The sequence below is a fragment of the Leptosomus discolor genome, chromosome 6 (genome assembly GCF_034619465.1).
Source record: "Leptosomus discolor isolate bLepDis1 chromosome 6, bLepDis1.hap2, whole genome shotgun sequence".
Classification (NCBI taxonomy): Eukaryota; Metazoa; Chordata; class Aves; order Leptosomiformes; family Leptosomidae; genus Leptosomus; species Leptosomus discolor.
The window spans coordinates 24,131,252-24,150,904 of record NC_141396.1 but is presented as its reverse complement, the minus strand read 5'-3'; the positions used below and the strand labels follow the sequence as shown (position 1 = coordinate 24,150,904).

Genomic DNA, 19,653 nt, shown 5'->3' with positions numbered 1-19,653 from the left:
GGAAAAGTATAACAACATTTTGCAGGGAGCAAGGTAAAAGTACCTTGCAAGCTTGGTGGCAGTGTTCCCCTGTTCCCCTGGTGTTTTGATCTAGTGGACAGCTGTTAACCCTTAGTGTTTCTGGCAAACTCCCGTGCAATGCTTTTGGCCTTCTGATTCAGAGCGCTGTGAAAAGATGCAAGTGATCTACTGCAGAATGGCTGCTCTGGGTTAGAGCTGGCACCTGCTCTGGTGAAACTGGCTTCCAAAAGGCACTACTGCCCAAAATTAGGGCCTCTGTGAAAATCAGTAGAGTTTTCCAGTACAGGATGATTTAAGTTTTCCTTTGCATCCTATGTTCAGATATAATCTGGTTTGCTTCCCAAGATTTGTTTGTGTGGAAGTGGTGAACTTGTTTGGAACTTAGCTGCTAGATACTCCCCACTATAGTTAGTGTGCTTCTTCTGTTGCTTGCTCTGATTCACTGAAACTATCCAGGCCTGAGGAGCAGCCATTCCTTTTAGGAATAAAAGATCCTGTGCTCTTTATTTAATATTTAACTCTTTGCCAAAAGCTGGGCCTTCGGGATCTATGTGTAATAGCTGAAAAGCTTACTTCAAGTGAAGTTTTGTCTTTTGCGCCTTCCTCTCATAAGCCTGTCTTTTGGCTGACATGCTCTTAAAGAACTTCAAATGTTGAATTGCCCATAGGGACCATAAGAAATTAGGGAATGCATTCCCATCCTTACCAAAAAGTATGTGAAACCTGAGACAGCACATATGTTGGCAAACATACACTTGGATAACAACTATTAGCCTTCAGGTGTTTGTAGCTGTATTTTAGAAGCAAATAGTGCTTAGCTAGCACAAGCCTGGCCTAAATTTCACTGTTTCTTAGTCAAGCCAAGCCCAGGTATGATCTGAAGTTGGGAGGGATTTCAGAAGACTTTGGTCTTCTGCTTTAGGGACTTGTTTACACTGGTGAATTTTCATCGGTGTAGCCTGATTAACACGATTTTTTCCACTTGCCATATATTGAAAAGCCAGTGGCATCCGAATGTATTGAGACCCACTTCCCCTCCCTTCCATGCTACTTATTGCAAGGACTGTGATGGGCAAGGCTGTTCTGCCTTCATTCAAAGGAGAAGCAAGGCACATGCCCAGTACTTTAAGGCAGATGAATGAACAAAGACTCTTATTCCTGTCAGGCAGAACGGGGATAGAGGGTTGCCATGGGATGAAACTGGTGAGCAGGCTGCAAAAAAAGACCTTGATCAAGTTTGTGAAACTGAGTCAAGCTCCTGTTCCTGGATTTCCAGGCTTCCATCTTGCTCAGTTAAAAATTCAAGTTGATATGAATTGCACAAAAGATCAGAAGTGGGTAAGATGAGAAATCGCATTTGTCCTGCTTGTCTACAAGTTGGGTTTCCTGAAGAGCTGTAGTGGCCACCACCTTAAAGGCTTTGGGGTTTTGAAGGGTCCCAAGTAACTAGCTGCTCTGGTACTTCAGAAGAAGCTGCTGACTCTTAGTCCAGTTTTTGGAGTTGTGTTAAACCTTCTGGTGAAGTCTTCTGCTGGAACACAACAGAATTATGATTCAAGTGAGATTTATGTGAGGCGGAAATGTGAGGGGCAAAAGTCTGTCTTCCTTTCCTAGCACATGGAGCAAGTGACATGTCTGCTTGTTGTATAGGTGACAGCAGCAGTAGCAAGACAGCATATTTTACGCTGCTGTGAATATGTAGCATGAAAAAATAGCTTACAAGAATACTGACTGCTGTGCTGCTTATGCCAATTTGAAGCCGAGACTTTCTCTGTAAGGGATGAAAGCTACTGCCTATCCAGATGATGCCTTCCCACGTAACGACACTGTATTTGGCAGCATTTATTAGCATCACATTTACTTTTCCAGTGCCTTGGGGACTGTGTAATGTTCATGGGGAGAAACATCACTGCAGATTGCATCTACTGCATCTTCCCCTCCCCCCCCCCCCAATTACTCTCTGCGGGGATGACAGAAACAAATTTTGGGTTCTCTGCTGCAGGAACTGTACTGCCAGTGCCCTCTGGTGTCAGCATGTAACTTATGGGCTGGGTTGGGAGAGGCTCTGGCTCCCACAGAGGGTTTGTGTTAGACTTGAGGGTTTTCTGCCACTCTAGGTCAGGGCCATTTGTTGCTGTTCCTCTGCCTTCACCTGCTGAACAGCTTTAATACATGCCTGCTAAATTCAGTCAGCAGGTTTAATTTAATGATGTCTTCAATGAGGATGTCAGTCTTTCATTCTTACCCTCTTTTTTCTTTCTTCTCCCCAGCCTGAGAATTTACTACTGGCAAGTAAATGTAAGGGTGCTGCTGTCAAACTGGCTGACTTCGGACTGGCTATAGAAGTCCAGGGAGAGCAGCAGGCCTGGTTTGGTAAGAGTGTTTGAGCTTTCCTGCTTTTGCTCCCCCCTTTCCAGGTGGCTGGTTTAGTTGCATCCTCCCCCAGTACTTTCTCTCAGCTCTTCCAGCATGCTCGTGTGTATTTTGGCACTGCTGCTTCCATTCCAAGCATCTCAGCCTCTGGGTCCTTGGGCATAAGTCTAGATGCAATAGAGGAAAAAATATGATAAATAAAGACAGAAAAAATGGCTATATATTTCTCTATTTTTCTTCTCTAGTAGGTGCTAGTGTCAGAGATGAATGCAGCTGCTAAGTTTAGACCCTGATCTGAACTTTCCTACTGCTCGGGAGTGTAGACATCTGGAATTTTGATTGGTTGTTTTACAGAAATGCATTTGACCTGGCCTTTGCCAGGCACATTTGGATCTGACCTCATCTTTGTTTAGCTAAAACATCATTAGAAATGAGACTCTCTCAGGCTAAACATCAGCTCTGAGATGGCAGTGCTGCAGAGATTCTGGAGAGATGGCTGCTTCTCCTGGTCTGCCCACACCATTTGGCAATCAGATGTGTCCCATCTGTGTCTTGTGTTTTCAAACTCCAAGCCATTATGTGTAACAATGATATAAGTCCTGGCATATCTGGCATATGACTTTATGCCCAGATTGTTGGCGTGGTCCCTCTTTCTTTTCTGTTATTCCTGCGATACATAGACACTCAATCCCATCTGATTTTCTTTTTTTTTTCCCTTCCTGTTTTTCTGTTGGTGTACCTGAGAGGTAGCTCTAGCAAATATGAAATGAGGGGTGGGAAATGGGTTTTGGAATTTCAGTTACCACTAGTGGATTTTGTGATATGGCAAGATCTCTTCTGCTTGGATACTGTAAGTACTTCATGTCATCTGTTTCCTGGCAGGGTTTGCTGGCACTCCAGGCTACCTCTCCCCCGAAGTCTTAAGAAAAGATCCTTATGGAAAACCAGTGGATATATGGGCATGTGGTAAGATTCTGTCAAAACATTTTACACTTGAACAATACTGTTTCATGTAGAAGAGCAATTCCTTATAACCTATTGCTGGGAGGGTGCGCAGTGCTCCTTCGTTTTTAGGTGGAGAGGTGAAGGCACACTTGAGGGTAAGCACCTTGTGTAGATGGAGTTAATATTGGAGCTTGAACTCATTTGATTCTGGCTCCTAATCCTTTCCTCAGGCCATCTATCAGATATTTGAGACTCAAGAGATAGGACCTGTCTATGCTTTGCAGAGTCAGTTGTTTAGATAACTGTAGCAATTTCCTATTACACTATGTAGAAGATGAAATACTGAAGGGACCTGATTTTTTTAAAAGGAAAAAATGAAGTGTAAATGTATCTGGGACCAATAAGTTTAAAGATATGTTGTATCAGTGTTGCCTGACAGGGACTAAATGGTTCTGTGCAGGCCAGGAGTCTTAGCTTTGTCAGTGTCATTTTTGTCCCAAGACCATGCACAGTAAACATCTAAAAATGTAGTCCTTCCTAAAAAGTCCCTTGCTGCCCAGCAACCCCAGGGGATGTGGCTTCATTTTATCCTGAGAGCAGCTGGGACTTGTGGCTCACCAGCCACGACAGCCGGAGGAGGGTAGAAGGACATCATGCGCCTTGTTCTAGCTCATGGCAGCTGGCATTAAGAGCTGAACATGAAGTGCCAGAGTGAGGTTCAGCAGAGGAGAGGTTTGTACTGTCTTTTTCTGCCTCGGAAGGCTAAATAGGATGGCAAATGAAGATATAGTGCAATCGTTGCCTTGGGGACTGTCAAGAGGGAAGGAAGAGGGGCTGAAGGAGTAATTGGCGTATTAGCCTAACCATAGTGTATCTGTGTCTCTCCCTCCCAGGAGTGATTCTGTACATATTACTAGTGGGGTACCCTCCCTTTTGGGATGAAGATCAGCACAAACTCTATCAGCAGATCAAAGCCGGAGCCTATGACGTAAGGGCACTTTCTTGCTGAGTACCTGCATGGGTGTAGAAGCCATCCCAAACATGGCACTATCTTACTTGGTTCCAGCAGCAGGCCCCAAGCTACTGTGCAAAGTGATGCTTGGCGTTTTCATACATCTCATTGTCTTCATTGCCTGGGATACAGTCCTGTTTGGGGCTACTGAAAGGATATGTGGAAAACATCGCAGTGGGCATGAAGATGTTGCTGGTCGTTAGGGAAATGCAGAGCTGGAAATGCAGATGGTGGAAATGGTGTCTTCTAGTGCATTTACCACAAAGTACTGCAGACGTAGCCAATGCTAACTCTTTCAGGGGAGCAGAGTGAAGGTAGAATGAAGGAGCCTGTCTTTATCAAGGCCTAATTAAAAGTATAGGCGAGTATTCTGTAGAATAATAGCTTAAATTATGGCCTCTGGTCTCCTCCATGCCATAGTGGAATTTCTTCCAGCCATGGAAAGCGCGGAGCCCAGTGAGAAGAGTAGATGGCAGGGGCCTTTGGAGGGGTGGCTTTGTGATGGGGATTAGTGTGGTGGGTTGGAGGCTCTGATAAAAAGACAAGCAGTTCATGGAACTTAGAGCATGGCAAAACTGAGGTGTAAAAAGAGCCTGAAGGAGAGGAATAGCGAGGAAGTTAGTACTGGGGAGCAAAGGTGGTGTCAAATGTAAGCAGAGGCTAGGGAGGGAAGAAGGAACTCCTGGAAATCCTAGCTCAAAGCTTGTGGGCATGAATATTGAGAGGAAGTTGGGGAGTTAATTTTGTAGGCTGTCCTGTGGTTTGTATTTTTAAAAAAAAAATAAAGTGAGGGTTCTACTGGACACCAGTTACCTCCCAGCTTCTGTGCCTGAGACCATGGGAGCAGCTATACTAGTGAGAGCAAAGATCTGCTTAACTCCGTGTCCTAGCTCAGCGCCTTCCTGAGTGAAAGGGAAGTGATGTCCTTGTTCTTGATAGCCTTAAATGGACTTGTGTTCTTCTCTTGCCTTCCTGTCCCTCTTGTTTCTGTGTTGCTTGTTCTTATTTGAAGTGGTTTTGCGCTAATTACATGGATGGGGATTTTCAGGGGCACTTCAGGGGTTGAATGTCTAACTCTTTCTGTAAGTCATGAGGCATGAAGTGCCTGATGCTTCCTATCTACCTGTTGTTTTTGAATTCTTGCCTATAATGGACAAGTTCCAGTAAATTCCTCCCCTGTTTTGCCTCATAGAAAACAGATCAAATTTTACTGGCATACCTGCCCATGGTGTCCGTACCCCAGCACCAAGGGGCCTATGTGCACTGGACTGGTCTGTTTTTCTCTCTATAGAGGAAGTGGCAGCTGTGAATTGGACTTTATGCTGTTGGGTAGGGGTTTTGCAAGGCGTTACCGTGAATACTTCAGAGTTTGGGTGCAGGTAAAGTGTCCTGACTTGAAAGCTCAGTATCATAATTTTTGAGTAGTCTCTTGCAATGCTTGCAGAACAAATTGTATAATGCCTCGCTGATGCCTGAGAATTCAGAAATAAGATTATATGCAAATCAAATATGGTGGGTGTATATTTATGACCCAGCTGAGCAAAGCACAAAGTTCAGGAGAAAACAGATGGGATAAACTTTTTCTAAATAATGTACTACTGTAAGGGGATAGCATAGATCAATCTTTTCCCCTCTTAAAGGCAGGGGACTTTATCCCAACAGCACATTTATCTTTGTGTTCTGAAGTTCGCCTGTATTTGCACACTAGATTCATAGGAGTGAAAGGTACTACATTTGATCTCAGCATGCTGTCATCTATTCAACATGCAGACATCTGGAGGATGGCATAAATACATCATCTTTGTCATTACTGGAATTATAGGAGAGAGCAGTTACCCCTCACGGATGATCAGCTGAAATACTTGAGATTCTTTTCTTTGTTTCCATGCTTCTGTACTCCCATCCACCATTACATCTCACTTGCTCCCCAAGTAATGATTTCTGGTATGGTAGATGCTTGCTAACCACTTGCTGGTAGGTTGTTACACCTAAGTGACTGGTACTGTTCCAGGATATTGTGCTTTATGAGGAAAGTATACCTGATGGGATGTTCTCTGTTAGCAGATTTTGCTTTCATGAAGTTTTGCTGTATAAGTGTTTGTGATTTTGCATACGCTTTTTAGCATGCTGGAGAAAGAGCAAGTTGGGGTAAAAAAGATAGTGCTTGTGTTTCTCATGTCAGAACTCAGTTAAAAAGACCTGTGACTTTACTTTTTTGGCTGTTGAGTATGAAAGAAATTCAAAGGTCTGAGTGATTCCTAAAAGGTTTTTAAACTGTTAATCTTCCTGCCTATGTCTGATGAATGGTACAGGTGTGTCCTGCTGTCTGGTACCATTCATTTGCTGGATTCTGTACGATTTTTGTTCAGCGTGTGTTTCCACAAAAATTGCCGGTTTTTTGCAAATGTGTTAGCCCTGGTATCAGAAGGGAAAATCTGGAATTCAGCTCTGTAGGAGGGAGAATCTCTTGTGCTCAGTTCATCGTCTGTTCCTTCTTCGTATTTCAGTTCCCATCACCTGAGTGGGACACTGTGACTCCTGAAGCAAAGAATTTGATCAACCAGATGCTGACGATAAACCCAGCAAAGCGCATCACAGCTGACCAGGCTCTCAAACATCCATGGGTCTGCGTAAGTATTTTCCTTTATTACAGATTGATTTGTGGTTTACCCTGAACTGACATGTCAAGAAGACTTAGCTGCAGAGGAACCCAGAATATTTTAAATATTTCAAATTGTGATTTTTTTGGAGGCTGACTTTCAACAAGTCAACTTGGTCATGCTGTGGTGCTTTTATTGCCACTGTAGTGAAAAAAACCCCATCCTTTATTCTTGTAGAAGTTTTGTGAATATACATAACTTCTGGTTTTCCCCACATCTCCTCTTCCAATCTGTATCATCCTAAAGTGTTAGATGGGACTTTGGCAAATATTTTAGGATTATTTTGTTCTTCATCTCTACTTCAGTTTATTGCATTGCATCTTTGCAGTGTTGGAACATTTCTGCTGAAGCTTAACTGGCTATAAACTTGAAATCAGCAAAAAAAAATCTTTTTCTGTTCTACGTATGTAGTTTTTGCCTTACCAGACCCCACACGGAAGTATTTTTCATGTTTTGCAAAGTTGGCAAGGAAATCCCAGAATGCGTCTGGGAGTGGGCATAGGGGAGGGCAGCAATGGTGCACTTGTATCTCCACAAGATGAAATAGTCCCGCCTAAGTCTAACCAGATGCTCTTGTAATACCATAGCATACTTCTGCTTTCTAGGATGTGTGGTGTGTTCCTTTGCTCATTTGTTCTTGAGAAACTGTGGGGTTTTTTTTCCTTCTACCACAAAACAACAAATGAGCAACTTAAACTTACTTTGGTGAATGTCTGTGTAACAGGAGCATAGTGTCTGCTGTGAAGTGATGCAAGTTCCTTGGAAGTCAAAACTTCACATTAGCTGAGACTTTGCATCTCTTTTTCTTTTTTTTTTTTTTTTCCCTCCTTGCATGCTTGTAATCAGTAGCAGTTCCTGTATATTTAACTTCTGTCACAATGCCTGTAACCAAAGCTGTATGTATGATGATAGCTCGCTCCCTGTGGCAACACAATGTAGAACAGTTCAAGAGAGTCTTTTCTTCTCTGAATTATGGGGAGTTCAATATCACTTCACACCATTTCAGCCTCTCACCTAAACTGCCTCCTGCTGAGTCTGTTGTTTCATTTGCTCTGCAGTCTCTGTGTGTGCAACATACATTCTCTTTCCGGAGACATATTGCTTCTCTGAAGTAAATGTGGTAGGAAATCTTAGAAGCTTATCTGAGACACTGAGTTTCTTACTATCACTGAACTTCCGAAGTATGTGTCCTGACTCTTGTAGGCCCACATTGAACAACTGGACGTCACTGTCGCTCCTAAGGAGGCTGGATGAACAGTGGCTGCCAAAGTTGTTAGAGGGCAGTTTAACTACGTTCTCCCCCCACACTGCTGTGTACTGCAGCAGGTGATTAGCTTTGATGACAGGATCAAAGCAGAGACTTACAGTGAAACTAGCTGAATATGATCATGTTTTAGTTGGTTTTGGTATTGCAGAATTTTTTGTAAGCAGGAGAAAGGTTACGGAGGGTTTGTGCACACTGATCTGCCTAGTAATTCACCCACTGTCCTTGTAAAGGGAATTCAGGCGTCTGGCTTTATGCAAGAGCAACAGCTAGTTTGGCATCAGTCTCTTGTTTCCTCATGTACTCTCAATGACTGGCAACACTTCTGGGAAGTTCTCTTTTTGCAGTTGATGGGATCCCAGTCTACTGTGGGTGACAGGTCTGTGCATCACTGGCTAGAGGTTATGCTCCAGTTTTTGCACTGGTACAATAGAGCCCTATGATCTTTCCTCTTTCATGCTGAAAATCTGTTTCTGCAAAACAGATACAAAGATGCTGAGGCCTCTGCTATTCAGGCACTTAAGATTCAGGGAGTCGCCATGCCCAGGAAAGCTACTGCTCACTAGTATTCACGTATGGTGTGGAATTTCCCCTTAGAGCTGTAACTAATGCAACCTAGATCTTTTCTGTAGCACCTCTAACTCAGTCCCCCATGGGTATGCTTGTTCATTTGAATTTGTTGTCTTCTTGTCTTGATCTATTTGTGTGCCTGAGAGACAGGCAGCATTGATTCTCACCTGTACCTCAGTCAGAGTTTCTTGGGCACAGTCCTGCAATAGCCAAGCTTGACCTAACATGTCTTGCTGTATTGGAAAGTTCTTAAGTTATGAACCAGTTGCAGTGTTTCGCAGCCACACAGTGGTGAGAGACTGGGCCATGTCAACTTGCATGTCACGGTTATGTCCAAGTGGAGCAAACTGCTGATGCTGATTTGGTTACAGTATGTTCTTGATCTTTTGCTGTTCTTCTTTTTCAGCAACGATCCACTGTCGCTTCGATGATGCACAGGCAGGAGACTGTGGAATGCTTGAGAAAGTTCAATGCTAGAAGGAAGCTAAAGGTAAGTATATGTTAGTTTGCCTTAAGTTTGTTTTTAATCCTCTGAATTTGAGGTTAATACCTTCCTAGCAACAATGTTTCTTTTATGATTAGCTCACTAATGTTAGTGAAGTACCTTATGTGGTCCTCCAGTACAGGGTACTAAAGTAGTGTACTGGGGAGCTGGGTAGTTTCTTTCTCCAAAGAGAGAGGCATGTTTCCCATGCCTCTTTCTGCTACATAATCACCTCTTCTACTTTCTGCAACAGAGCTGAAAGAGAGCAACTGGTTCTTAAATCCTGGGGCTATTAGTTCTGATGACTCTCTGCCTGCCAGTGATGGTGTATCAGTTGCCTGTAGTTAGGCAAAGCCTCTAGCCTGTGCATGGAGGAGCATCTGCTGTTTGAGAGTTAGGAAGCAACTGTGTGTCTAAACATAACTCTTAGTGCTATTTTAGATTTCCTAGGCTATCCTGCATGGCCTCTAGCTGCTGCTTTAGAAAGCCAGGACTCCAAGTGGTCCCATGTCAGGTCCAACAGCCACATGTGGGAATCCTGGATACAGTAGGACTTCCCAGGGTAGCATTGGGATACCTCTGTTTTGCCACCTGACACATTGTATTCTCCGTGAGTCAGCCCAGCCACTTTCTGAAGTGAGTGACACTGTCTGTTGTCTCTGCTTTCTTTTCCTCACAGGGTGCAATCCTCACAACAATGCTTGTGTCTCGGAATTTTTCGGGTAAGTTCTCTACTGTTCCCATCCCTTCCTTGGTTTTGTGTTGTGTGAGCGAGCCAGAGGATATTTTAACTATTTTGAGGTTGAGTAGGAGGGGAGGAAACACGCTCATGATTCATCATGGTGAATCAATGGTGATCACTTTGCCTTGGCTGGTGACAGTATGAAATAGGAAGTGATTTGTTTGGGGAGGAACATGTGGTGCTGTAGTCTGGTACGAAAGAGAGACAAAGTCAGCTGCCACAATCTTCTTATATTTTGTTATCAGATTAGTTTTGAGAAATTCTAGCTGGCATTTGTTAGCTTTCCTGTCTGAAACCAAGACTCAAGAACTCTTATAAGGTAGCAGTGATTCCTTTAGACCTGAGGTAGGGACACAGGGTAAGTAATAATATTGATGAGAACAGGGACAGGAGCTATTTGGGTATTGTATTACTTTGACTCATCATAGAAGGGTCTGAAGGATCTAGCTATTAGAGTCTCAGAAGGGGTTTTCATCCTTTTAAGCTTAATAACTGGCTCCCATCCAACTGCATTACGTAGTGCACTTACTGAAAATGCAAATCTCAACATGCAAATCAGTGCTTTTTGGAAGATGATTGTCTTGGCTCAGCACATCTAGGTGATGTAGTCTTGTCTCTGTTTATTTCCATTTGGGTGGAAAGCCTCTATTTGCAAATGCTTTCGGTTTATGGGATTGTTTGCTTTCTTTGCTGCCTTTGCATTTTTTTTCGCTTTTAAAGAAGGCAATCACTGAATGCATGAGTCAGATTTTTATTGCACCTGAGTACAGTTACTTGCAAGTGGAAGTCGGCACTATGGATTATAAGTGATGATGAATGAAATGGAAGTATATTAATTTCATCTGGCCATTTACTAATGGTGGATATCAATACTTATATTCTGGGTGATGTTACAATAAACTATTAATTGGAATTCTAATTTCTCTGTGAAATGATCATCCCGGCATTCAAAGTGCGCATTCATGCATACATTCTTGTGTGAAATCAAGACAGCATTTTTAACCTCCTGTATGGTGATTTTTAAAGGCAAAAATTAAAGGATGTGAAATCAAGCTACAATTAAGGGACAACCCTCAACAACTTCAGAATGGTTTTTCCTTAGTTCTTGATTTCATATGAACCTGTGCCAATATGTCAGGACTACTTGTGGCTCCAGCAATTTGCCTTTACTGCCTTTCCGATAGTTTGGCCTTGAAGGGATAGAATAATTTTCTCCATTGACCTGCCCCAGGATTGTGCTGTTACAGGACTTTAAAATTATACATTGTTTTCTGAGAATGATTCTGAAATAACTGTTTGAGGAGCTATGGCATAACAAAAAGGCTTCTGCAGAACTATATAAAACAATGTTTTCTTGGGCTTTCTGCTGATGTGAACTCGTTTTGAACTATTCACACAGCTAGTTTTTATTTCACTTAATTGATGATTCTGAAATAGTCAAGGTTTTTATTTTTTTTTTAAACAGCGGTTTTACATTCATTTTTAGTCTGCAAATGTTGTCACTTCTAATGAAGCTGCAGAAGTGCTTGGGTAAGAAAATCTCCTGCGGCCCAGATTTTGAGTACATGCAATGCCTGCGAGAAGGGTTCTTCTTAATGGTGTGTGACCTATACATCCACTTATTCCCTGAGCTAGTATCGAGGAGGAAAAGGCTTGCTCTGCTCATTCTTCTCTGTCTCAAGGGATGAAGTTGCTGGATCTGCTTCACTTAGCTGAAGAAAAGGAAATCCTAGGTGGCCCATAGTGAGTGCAGGGTTCTCGGTATCACTGTGTTCTGCTTTGAATATGAGCTGTGATCCCAGGTAATGAGACGCTCTGAAAAACTGTCCAGAAAGAAATGTTGTGAATTTAGATGCAAAGCATTTATATATAGCCTCTGTGGAGAGCAGCAATTCCTAATATTTTGATGTGTTTTGAAAGCGGGGAGATCAGCTACTCTTGTTTTCTTTGCAGGACTGTGTGTAATATGAGCTTGACTATTATTTATTTATTTACTTACTTAGGTTTTTTAATTGCTGCAGTTGAAATACGTAAATCTGCTGTAATTGAAGAATAAGTACATGCTAACTGAAAGTAGAGAGCCCATGTGGGAACTTTGGGTAGAGCTAAGACTTCTATCATGACAGGTCATCTAACTGCACTTGGAAGGTTCTGAAGGATTACTTGCTGCTTTCCCTAAAGACTTCAAGGGGCTTCTGTTTTCTCTAATTGGGTGACACTGTTCTGTGGGCTTCTAAAAGCCCCATTCCCAGCAGACAGGGAACTAGATTTATGAAGAGAGAAGCTTCTTCCTCTCTGAGGATGAGATCTTCTGAAAGCTACTTCACAGATGTTTTGAACCAAGAGGAAAATGAAGGCCCATGTGACTCTGGTATCAATTAATTAGGTGTGATAGTTCTATCTGCAGGAAATAGAAGACTTCTCTAATCCTGTTGTCAGTACTATCTCCTCTGTCACACATTTTGTAATGTGGAGTTTCTTCATTTGACAGTGTGGTTTTAGCTTGTGACAAATCGTGTGCTTAAAGACTCTGTAGCGGTACTCTTTCTCTTTTTTTTTTCCCCTGTCAAAAAAATCTTTTTACAAAGCAAAAAAAAAAAGTTTCTGTTCTTTCTGTTGCTTACTAGATGCCTTTTGCCCCAGGTCAATTCCTAAAGATAAAGGAATGTGATCTGGCTCCTTTCCCTAGTTATGGTATATTCAACAATTTAATAATTGGCTGTTTGTGGTTCTTTGTAAAAGGTTGTGTCTCAGGTCACCTGTAGGCTCTTTCTTGAAAGCAGATACAGTTGCACTCCTTTCAGTGTAAGTCAGGAAACTGAGATCTGGATATAATGAGGAGTTTGTAGCTTCTGACCACGTTCTGGTAGGTATTCACTTGGCTTAGAGAGAGAACATTGCAATCTAAACTTCACTGTGGGATCTTTAGAGTATGGTATACACAGGATGATTTGGGTGCTTGCTTGTGACTTTTGGTGTTCAGATGATCCAAGCAAACACTGATCTATCTGTGCTCACATACAGAATAGACAAGTACAGTCTGGTAAATGAACTGATTAGTTTGATTAGAACTCCTAAATCATCTTGTGAGAAGTAAATGTAAATTTATTACTAGGAGAAAGTTGGCAAGGCTTTCAGAGATAATAGCTGCAGTGTTTAAGGATGCCTGGACTCATTTACGTAGATAAAACTCTGTAAGTAAGCCTGCTATAAACTGAGTGAAAGGTTTTCATCTTAGAAACAGCCATCCTTGCAAAGTGCTGAGAAATGGCTTTTCTCCATAATTAAGTTTGTATGCGAGACTTAAAAGTGGACTACATGAAATTCTTAGCACTGTTTTCCTAACTGGATTGTGACTGTTAATTTGGGGAGGAGTTGTTCAACAAGTCTTCTCACTCTTATGAAATTCACTTCTCTCAAGTGAAGCACAAGTCCTGTGTGCCACCCTGTGCTCAAAGTAGATTCTCAGGTGGACATTGCAGGCAATTGAGCCTTATGCCTGAAACCTCTATCTTTAACTGATGCTGAGCTTTTTTCTTGGGAATTGTCACTGCTTGCTCTAGTCAGTTTTGTGAGGGATCTATTATGGCAGCTTGTGACAGTAGCTGGAATTCATTCCATGTCTGTACAGATCCTTATTAACTCCCAAATGTGCAGGTTTGGGTTTTTAACTAGATAGATGAGGTTGAGAGAGGCTGGAGACAGATCCATGGAGCAGAGTGCTTTCTAACTAAGAAGGGCTGACTATGCCTGTGCATGTTTGGTGTAACTTGTATAGAGATGTTTTTGAGCTGACTAAAGAGCAAGAAGGAAATACGAGTACTGAAGTGGTACTGAATTATTTCAGTGTTCTGTTATACCTGCTTTCCAGTGAAACTGGATTTTTCCTGTTTTGTGTGTGTATATACATATATTTATACTCACATTGCAATTTGAGTTTTTTCCTTTAACCAAAGTAAAGTTAAAATTGTGCAAGCAATGTATTTTAAGTTTCTGCTGTGTTGTGTTAGGTATGTAGATACCCATTCAGGATCAGAAATTTGTATAACTTGACTCATGTGAACACTAACCTCCTGGTGTGAATTCAAAGGATGAAAATACAGCAGGAAAAATTTATCAAGATGTTTGCAGAGGGCTTTGAATAAACGAGTATGAGATCCCTAGGAACAACATTTCCCAAGTAGAAGATGAGGTCACATTTAATGAAGTTGGCTTTACGTGATTTCTCTGTATCTACTAAGTTGCTTAAAAAACAGTCAGGGGTTTCAGAGAACGGTGCTCAACTACTACAGTGTGGACCCGCTGAAGTAGTGTACTTCAGTAAGTAAGCTTCCATTTTGCAGCTTCCCAGCATCACATGGATTTCATTGCTGCATTTAAATGTTTATCACTGTGGTCTGAGAATCTAATTTATCATGAAAAGTGGATTTAAATTGTTGTAAGAATTGCACTTACTTTTATCTTCCTCTCCCCAAAATTCAGGAGAACTCTCTGCATGCCTTTTCTTGTGGTATTTGCCCTTCACCCCTTCATTTCTTGGTTTGTCAGGAAATGGAGTTTTTGCAGTACTGCAAGAGAGATGCTGTCATATTTTTATCAACTCCTCAGTGTAGAACGGACTGGGATATTCAGGCTCGAAAGTCTAGGATGAGTGTTCAGACTGTTTCGACCTTTTAAGGTTCTGGTCGTGTTTGCGTGTGCACATGTGCATACCTGCAAAGAGAGTGTTTTTCAGGATGTGAAATTTCTGTGTGGATGGGAAGGTATTTGAAATAATTTACTGAAATCTCACAAACTATCAGGCTGGGTCCTAGTTTTTGTCTTTTTGTACATGGTCTTGCTGGATAATGTTTTGGTTTTCTGAGGCTGGCAGAGGTGAAAAAAGCAGAAGGAAGTCACCTGGCTCCCACACAATTTCTCCATTATTACTAGTGGGAGAACTGGGAGCTCTCTGGCTTGTGCCAAGAGGACAACACTGGGTTGTGTATTTCAGGCTTTAGCTTTAATGAATGCTCTCTCTTTTAATCTTTCTCTGAAAACTATTGGGGCATGTCTGGGAGATGGGCGTGCATCCTCAAACACTATCGACCCTTGAGATTTTCCCAAAGCACTGGAAGTAATGTGCAGAGTGCTAGGCCTTGGCTGTGCCTGATGAGATGAATTGGATAGGAAAGAAGGTGCTGTGTCTAGAGATCCTATGGGTCCAGATCACATAAAGGCTTGCATTGCCTAGTGGGTTGGGGTTTTTACCTGTCTTTCCACCTAGTTCTACCCTTCTCTCTGCTTGTTTTAAAAAGAGTGTTTGAAAGTGACTGACTGCTTTTCGTGACCTTTTGTTTATCCTGTAGCAGTTCTTTGAACAGAATCATTCTATCCTGCTGAGGAATAGAAGTCCCTATGAAAGGCTTTTCATTGAGGGGGGGAAATATTAAATGTTGCTGCTTGTCTATTGCTCAGGTGCATTTCTGTAACAGTGGTGTCATTTAGGGGGCAGAGGGAGTTAATAGCAAAGCAGGACCAAAAAAAAAAGTCTGCATTGTAAATTCTGCCAGGCAGTTATCCCATGCAAATAGGTTGTCTTTGTATTGGTCTCTCACTTAACACATAGTGTTCCTATGTAATTGCTATTGCCACAAGTTCCCATAGCAAATCACTGCAGAATCTAAGAGAAAGGGGACTGCTGAGACAGAAACCAAAGTGAGGGCAGAGAACACAAGACAACAACTCCCCTCTTTTCTGTGAAATCACGCTGCTGTGTTTAAATGGCCACTGCTGGAGTGACTTGTGCCATTGTGACAGTGTTTCAAGTGTCAGTCTTTATCTTGTCCTTAATAAATAGATGTTCTTGAGGTTACACTGCATTCATGGGCATTGTTTGTAGTGGTAGTCAGAGCTGCCTCTTTGTGGCTACATACTGACTGTCAGTTGGTTTGTGGTGAGCCCTGGAAGTGACACCAAGTTGAGAATTAGTTAATCTAACTGTTTGAACTGAGAATATGAGAATGACAAGCCACAACTCTATGTCATTGGGACTTCTGTGTTGGTATAATACAATTTTTATTTTAATAGTCTCATCAAAGTCCAAAATTCTGTGGTGTAAATGCTTGTGTTTAGAAGCCAGAACTTGGCTTGTCTGTTAAGACTAGCATTATGAGTTGGTCAGGCTTAATCAAAGCAACCTCAGTGTTATCCCTGCATCCTAAAAAATACTCTCTGGAAGCTTAAGCAAGATGAGAAACATAACTAAGATTTCACACCTGGGGACAAGGCAAACCCAGGGCAGGCTGTGCAAAGGGCCATTCTCTCTGGAAGAGGAGGAGTGGGGGTGGCAGGGGGGAAGGCACTACCCATGGCTGTGTTTGGAACGGGTATTGCAGACCCTCTTGGAAATTCCCTCCTCCACTGCCCCGCCCTTGGCTCTGGTACATCCAGAGTGTCTAATGTTTATTGCTGGTGAGATCAGCATTAGGGATTTGTGTTCTGCCGGGAGCGTGGTCCAGAGCTCAGGCTCTTTCCTATGGAGGCCAAAACTGAGAAATGTGGAAAGAGGGAGGGATATATGGGGTGTGTGCAGGGGAGGCCTTTCGTGTTTCTCTTCAGAGATTAACTGGAGGGTGTCTTGTTAAACCAGGAACAGAACTATGCTTTTAAGTTACTGAGTTAGCAGCACATGCCTTTGTACTGCTTCATTATAGAGGAACTGTTAATTCCACTGAGAAGAGGGAATTTAATTCCTTTAACTTGTAGAGGAAGCAGGAAGAATAGTGAAAATAAATACTAGTATCTCATGCCTAGAAAACTGCAAGTGTGGGTACAAGACCATTTCCTGAACAGTAAAGAATCTGCCTTCATGTTTCCTTGGATTTTCCCCCTGCTGTTGTCTCTTTGCTAAGCTGCATGTTGGATGGTGCTGCCTGTCTTCTAACATGATTCTTGTTGCAGGACGTCTTGTTTGTTACTTGCTGCAGAAATTCCACTTGGATCTCCTTTAATTTCTGTCTCATAACATGTATGGGTTGACCTGTGGGTAAATCTGCATGCCTCCCTTTTGTTTGAGGTGTCCACACTCATCTTTGTGTGTGAATGCATTTCACGGGCTCTCCAGTTGTCCTTATAAACTGTAGTATGATGTATGAACTAAATACACCACAGACCAAGTTTCCTGCTGCAGTGCTGGAACGCTGACAAACCTGTGGGAGAACAGCATGTGCTGTGCAGAGGTACAAGCAGGGAAGGTGGCTAGTCGGGCAGGCTGCACTGGGTCAGCATTACGTAGTGCTGGGCTGTGCAGAGGGAGTCTCGGCTGAATTCGATTTAATGCTGCAGAATGTGATTTTAGCTGTCTTCTGTCCACAAAGATAAATGTGAGGTTCTGGAGAAAGTGCAGAGAGTATGAAAAATGTTGCTTCACAGCTTGTGTCTGAGTCATTCCCAGGACATAGGGTGGTGCTGTTTCCCTTCTCTGGTGGTTTTTTTATTTCACTTCAAGGATTTTGCATTTTTGATATTTGTTAAGTTGCAGAATCCTTTTCTTCTTCTGAAGTGTTGTAAGGCCGTAAGAGTTTCTTGTTTTAAACAGTTGTCATGTGAGATGCCTTGATGTTTGTGTGGTATAAACACTGGACCCCTTTTGACCCCGTAGTCACCTTGTTCTCCTTATCACTTGCATGTGGAGTCATGCTAGTCTTCATCATTCCTTGAAGGTGGCAAGAACTTGTCTGTTAGATTCAGTCTTGCAATGCTTTATTATGTGTACACTCAGCAAAGTAACTGTTGCAGGGCAAATGAGTTGCTTGGGTCCCTTTGTCCACCTCATTTTTGCATGTTGGAGAATTATGTTTTGACACATTCAGAAAACCTCAGCATGAGGTTCTTCCAGTGTTCTTTGATGGTTTCTGAGAGCAGGAATGAAGACAAAATCCTAATCTAGTTTTTATACTTGCATCAGGGAGTGGAAATTAGAAAGACCAATTCAGAGATTGTAATAAACTTACGTGGGCTGCCACCTCTTTATTGTGAGGAGATGCTGTAGTCATTTGTACTAGCTCAGCTAACATTCTCTAGTTAATCCATATCTGTAGGGACACATGCTAGGGAAGGCAAGGTGGAAAATGGTTTTGACGTAAAACTTGAACAGTTGCTTGGATATTGCAAAAACATTTTTGCCTAATGCTGCTTTCTAGAGAGAGACTGAGCACTGTGCACAAGCTGGTCAGCGTGTCTTTGGGAGTGAAGCACTTTGACAGTCAAATGAGCGTTGTCTTAGGACTTACTTTTTCTCTAGGCCTCATCTTTGCTGGAGTTAAAATCCAGGTCAAGTAGCCAGACTTGTATGCTTTCCAGCAGCTGCTTAGGAGAGGCATATTGGTGTGTTGGTCCAGTAGGTCTCTAGTGTGCTGTTTACAGAAGTTGAAACAACTGAATACGTTCTTCATGAGTAGGCAAGCTATGTTTTATATCTGTTGAGGTTGTAGATGGGGTCTTACTGTTGACAGTCGTTGTCAACATACCACTTCACTGTAATAGATGGAGCAGGTCCTTCATCAGTCCCAAGTGTGCCTTCTGTCAGGCATTTGTTGTGGGCTCCCTGTCTATGCTTATCATGCTCTTGCTTTCATTGCTAGTGCCAGTTGTTCAAGTTGAGCACAGCAGAGGTCTTTATCTTTCAGTGAAGGAATTCAGCCTAGTTCTGTCTCTTTTCTCATTCTCGTTTTCTTTTTTAAGAGTTATCAGATGCTGCCTTTCACATTTTTCCAGTCTCTTCCTTTCAGATATCCAGATGTTTCCCCTGAGTAACTGAATAGCAGTAATTAGGAGGCCTCTGTGTTATCAGTGCCCCCTTTATAAGCAAAGTCTATTATGTGTATCTGCACTTGAGGATAAAGCCTTTACCCTGTTGCAAAGATCTGGCAGATTTCTTTAACTTTTCCCCCTGTAACTGCTGGTACTTCTGGATGGGGTCACAGTGTGTGAGTGGAGGATTGAAATAGAGGAGGTCTAAAGTCTTATTTCAGACTTGGTTCTTCCTGAGATGGTGAAAGTGCCTGAACGGGTGAACAATAGATAGGATGGGTGACCCTCTGCTATCAGGATGGGTGACCCTCTGCTATCAGGATGGATTTGATGAGTGACTTGGCCCGTTTTTGAGGTTTGTTGTTGTTAGAGGGGATGATTAGGTTGGTTGTCCTCCTGAAGTCTCGTGCAGTTTTGAGGGAAGTGGTGGAGGGAGAGAGAGAAAAAATAGTCTTGAAATAAAAATCTGACATACTTCTCTTGCTTCTCTCCACAGCTGCCAAAAGCCTGCTGAACAAGAAATCAGATGGAGTGAAGGTAAGTTCTTGCTTTCCCATTTCACTCTCTCTCCCACCATTTGAACAGAAGGCAGCTGCTTCCTCTGGTGCCCATCCCCTTCCAGGGTGAAACCACAGCCCTGCTTTGTGGCTGGGATTGTTATGTTCAGTGTACCGTTATGGAGCCCTGGGTGGGATCTTAATGTTCCTTACATGCACCTTATACATTACACAACTAGCAAAGTGCACTGTTGTACCAGCAAGATACTTTTTCCCCTTTCTGTGGAGTATG

At 42.4% G+C, this 19,653-nt stretch overlaps 1 protein-coding gene across 5 annotated transcripts in view; it reads left to right on the top strand.

Moving 5' to 3' along the window:
* CAMK2G (calcium/calmodulin dependent protein kinase II gamma) overlaps positions 1 to 19,653 on the top strand; it is a 121,592-nt gene that overhangs the window by 73,304 nt on the left and 28,635 nt on the right. For all 5 annotated transcript variants that reach the window (XM_086467200.1, XM_086467198.1, XM_086467199.1 and 2 more), the window contains exons 7-13: positions 2,292 to 2,394; positions 3,277 to 3,360; positions 4,233 to 4,327; positions 6,859 to 6,981; positions 9,252 to 9,335; positions 10,009 to 10,051; positions 19,361 to 19,401. In XM_086467200.1, coding sequence (XP_086323326.1) covers positions 2,292 to 2,394; positions 3,277 to 3,360; positions 4,233 to 4,327; positions 6,859 to 6,981; positions 9,252 to 9,335; positions 10,009 to 10,051; positions 19,361 to 19,401 — 573 coding nt within the window. The remainder of the gene's footprint in view (positions 1 to 2,291; positions 2,395 to 3,276; positions 3,361 to 4,232; positions 4,328 to 6,858; positions 6,982 to 9,251; positions 9,336 to 10,008; positions 10,052 to 19,360; positions 19,402 to 19,653) is intronic.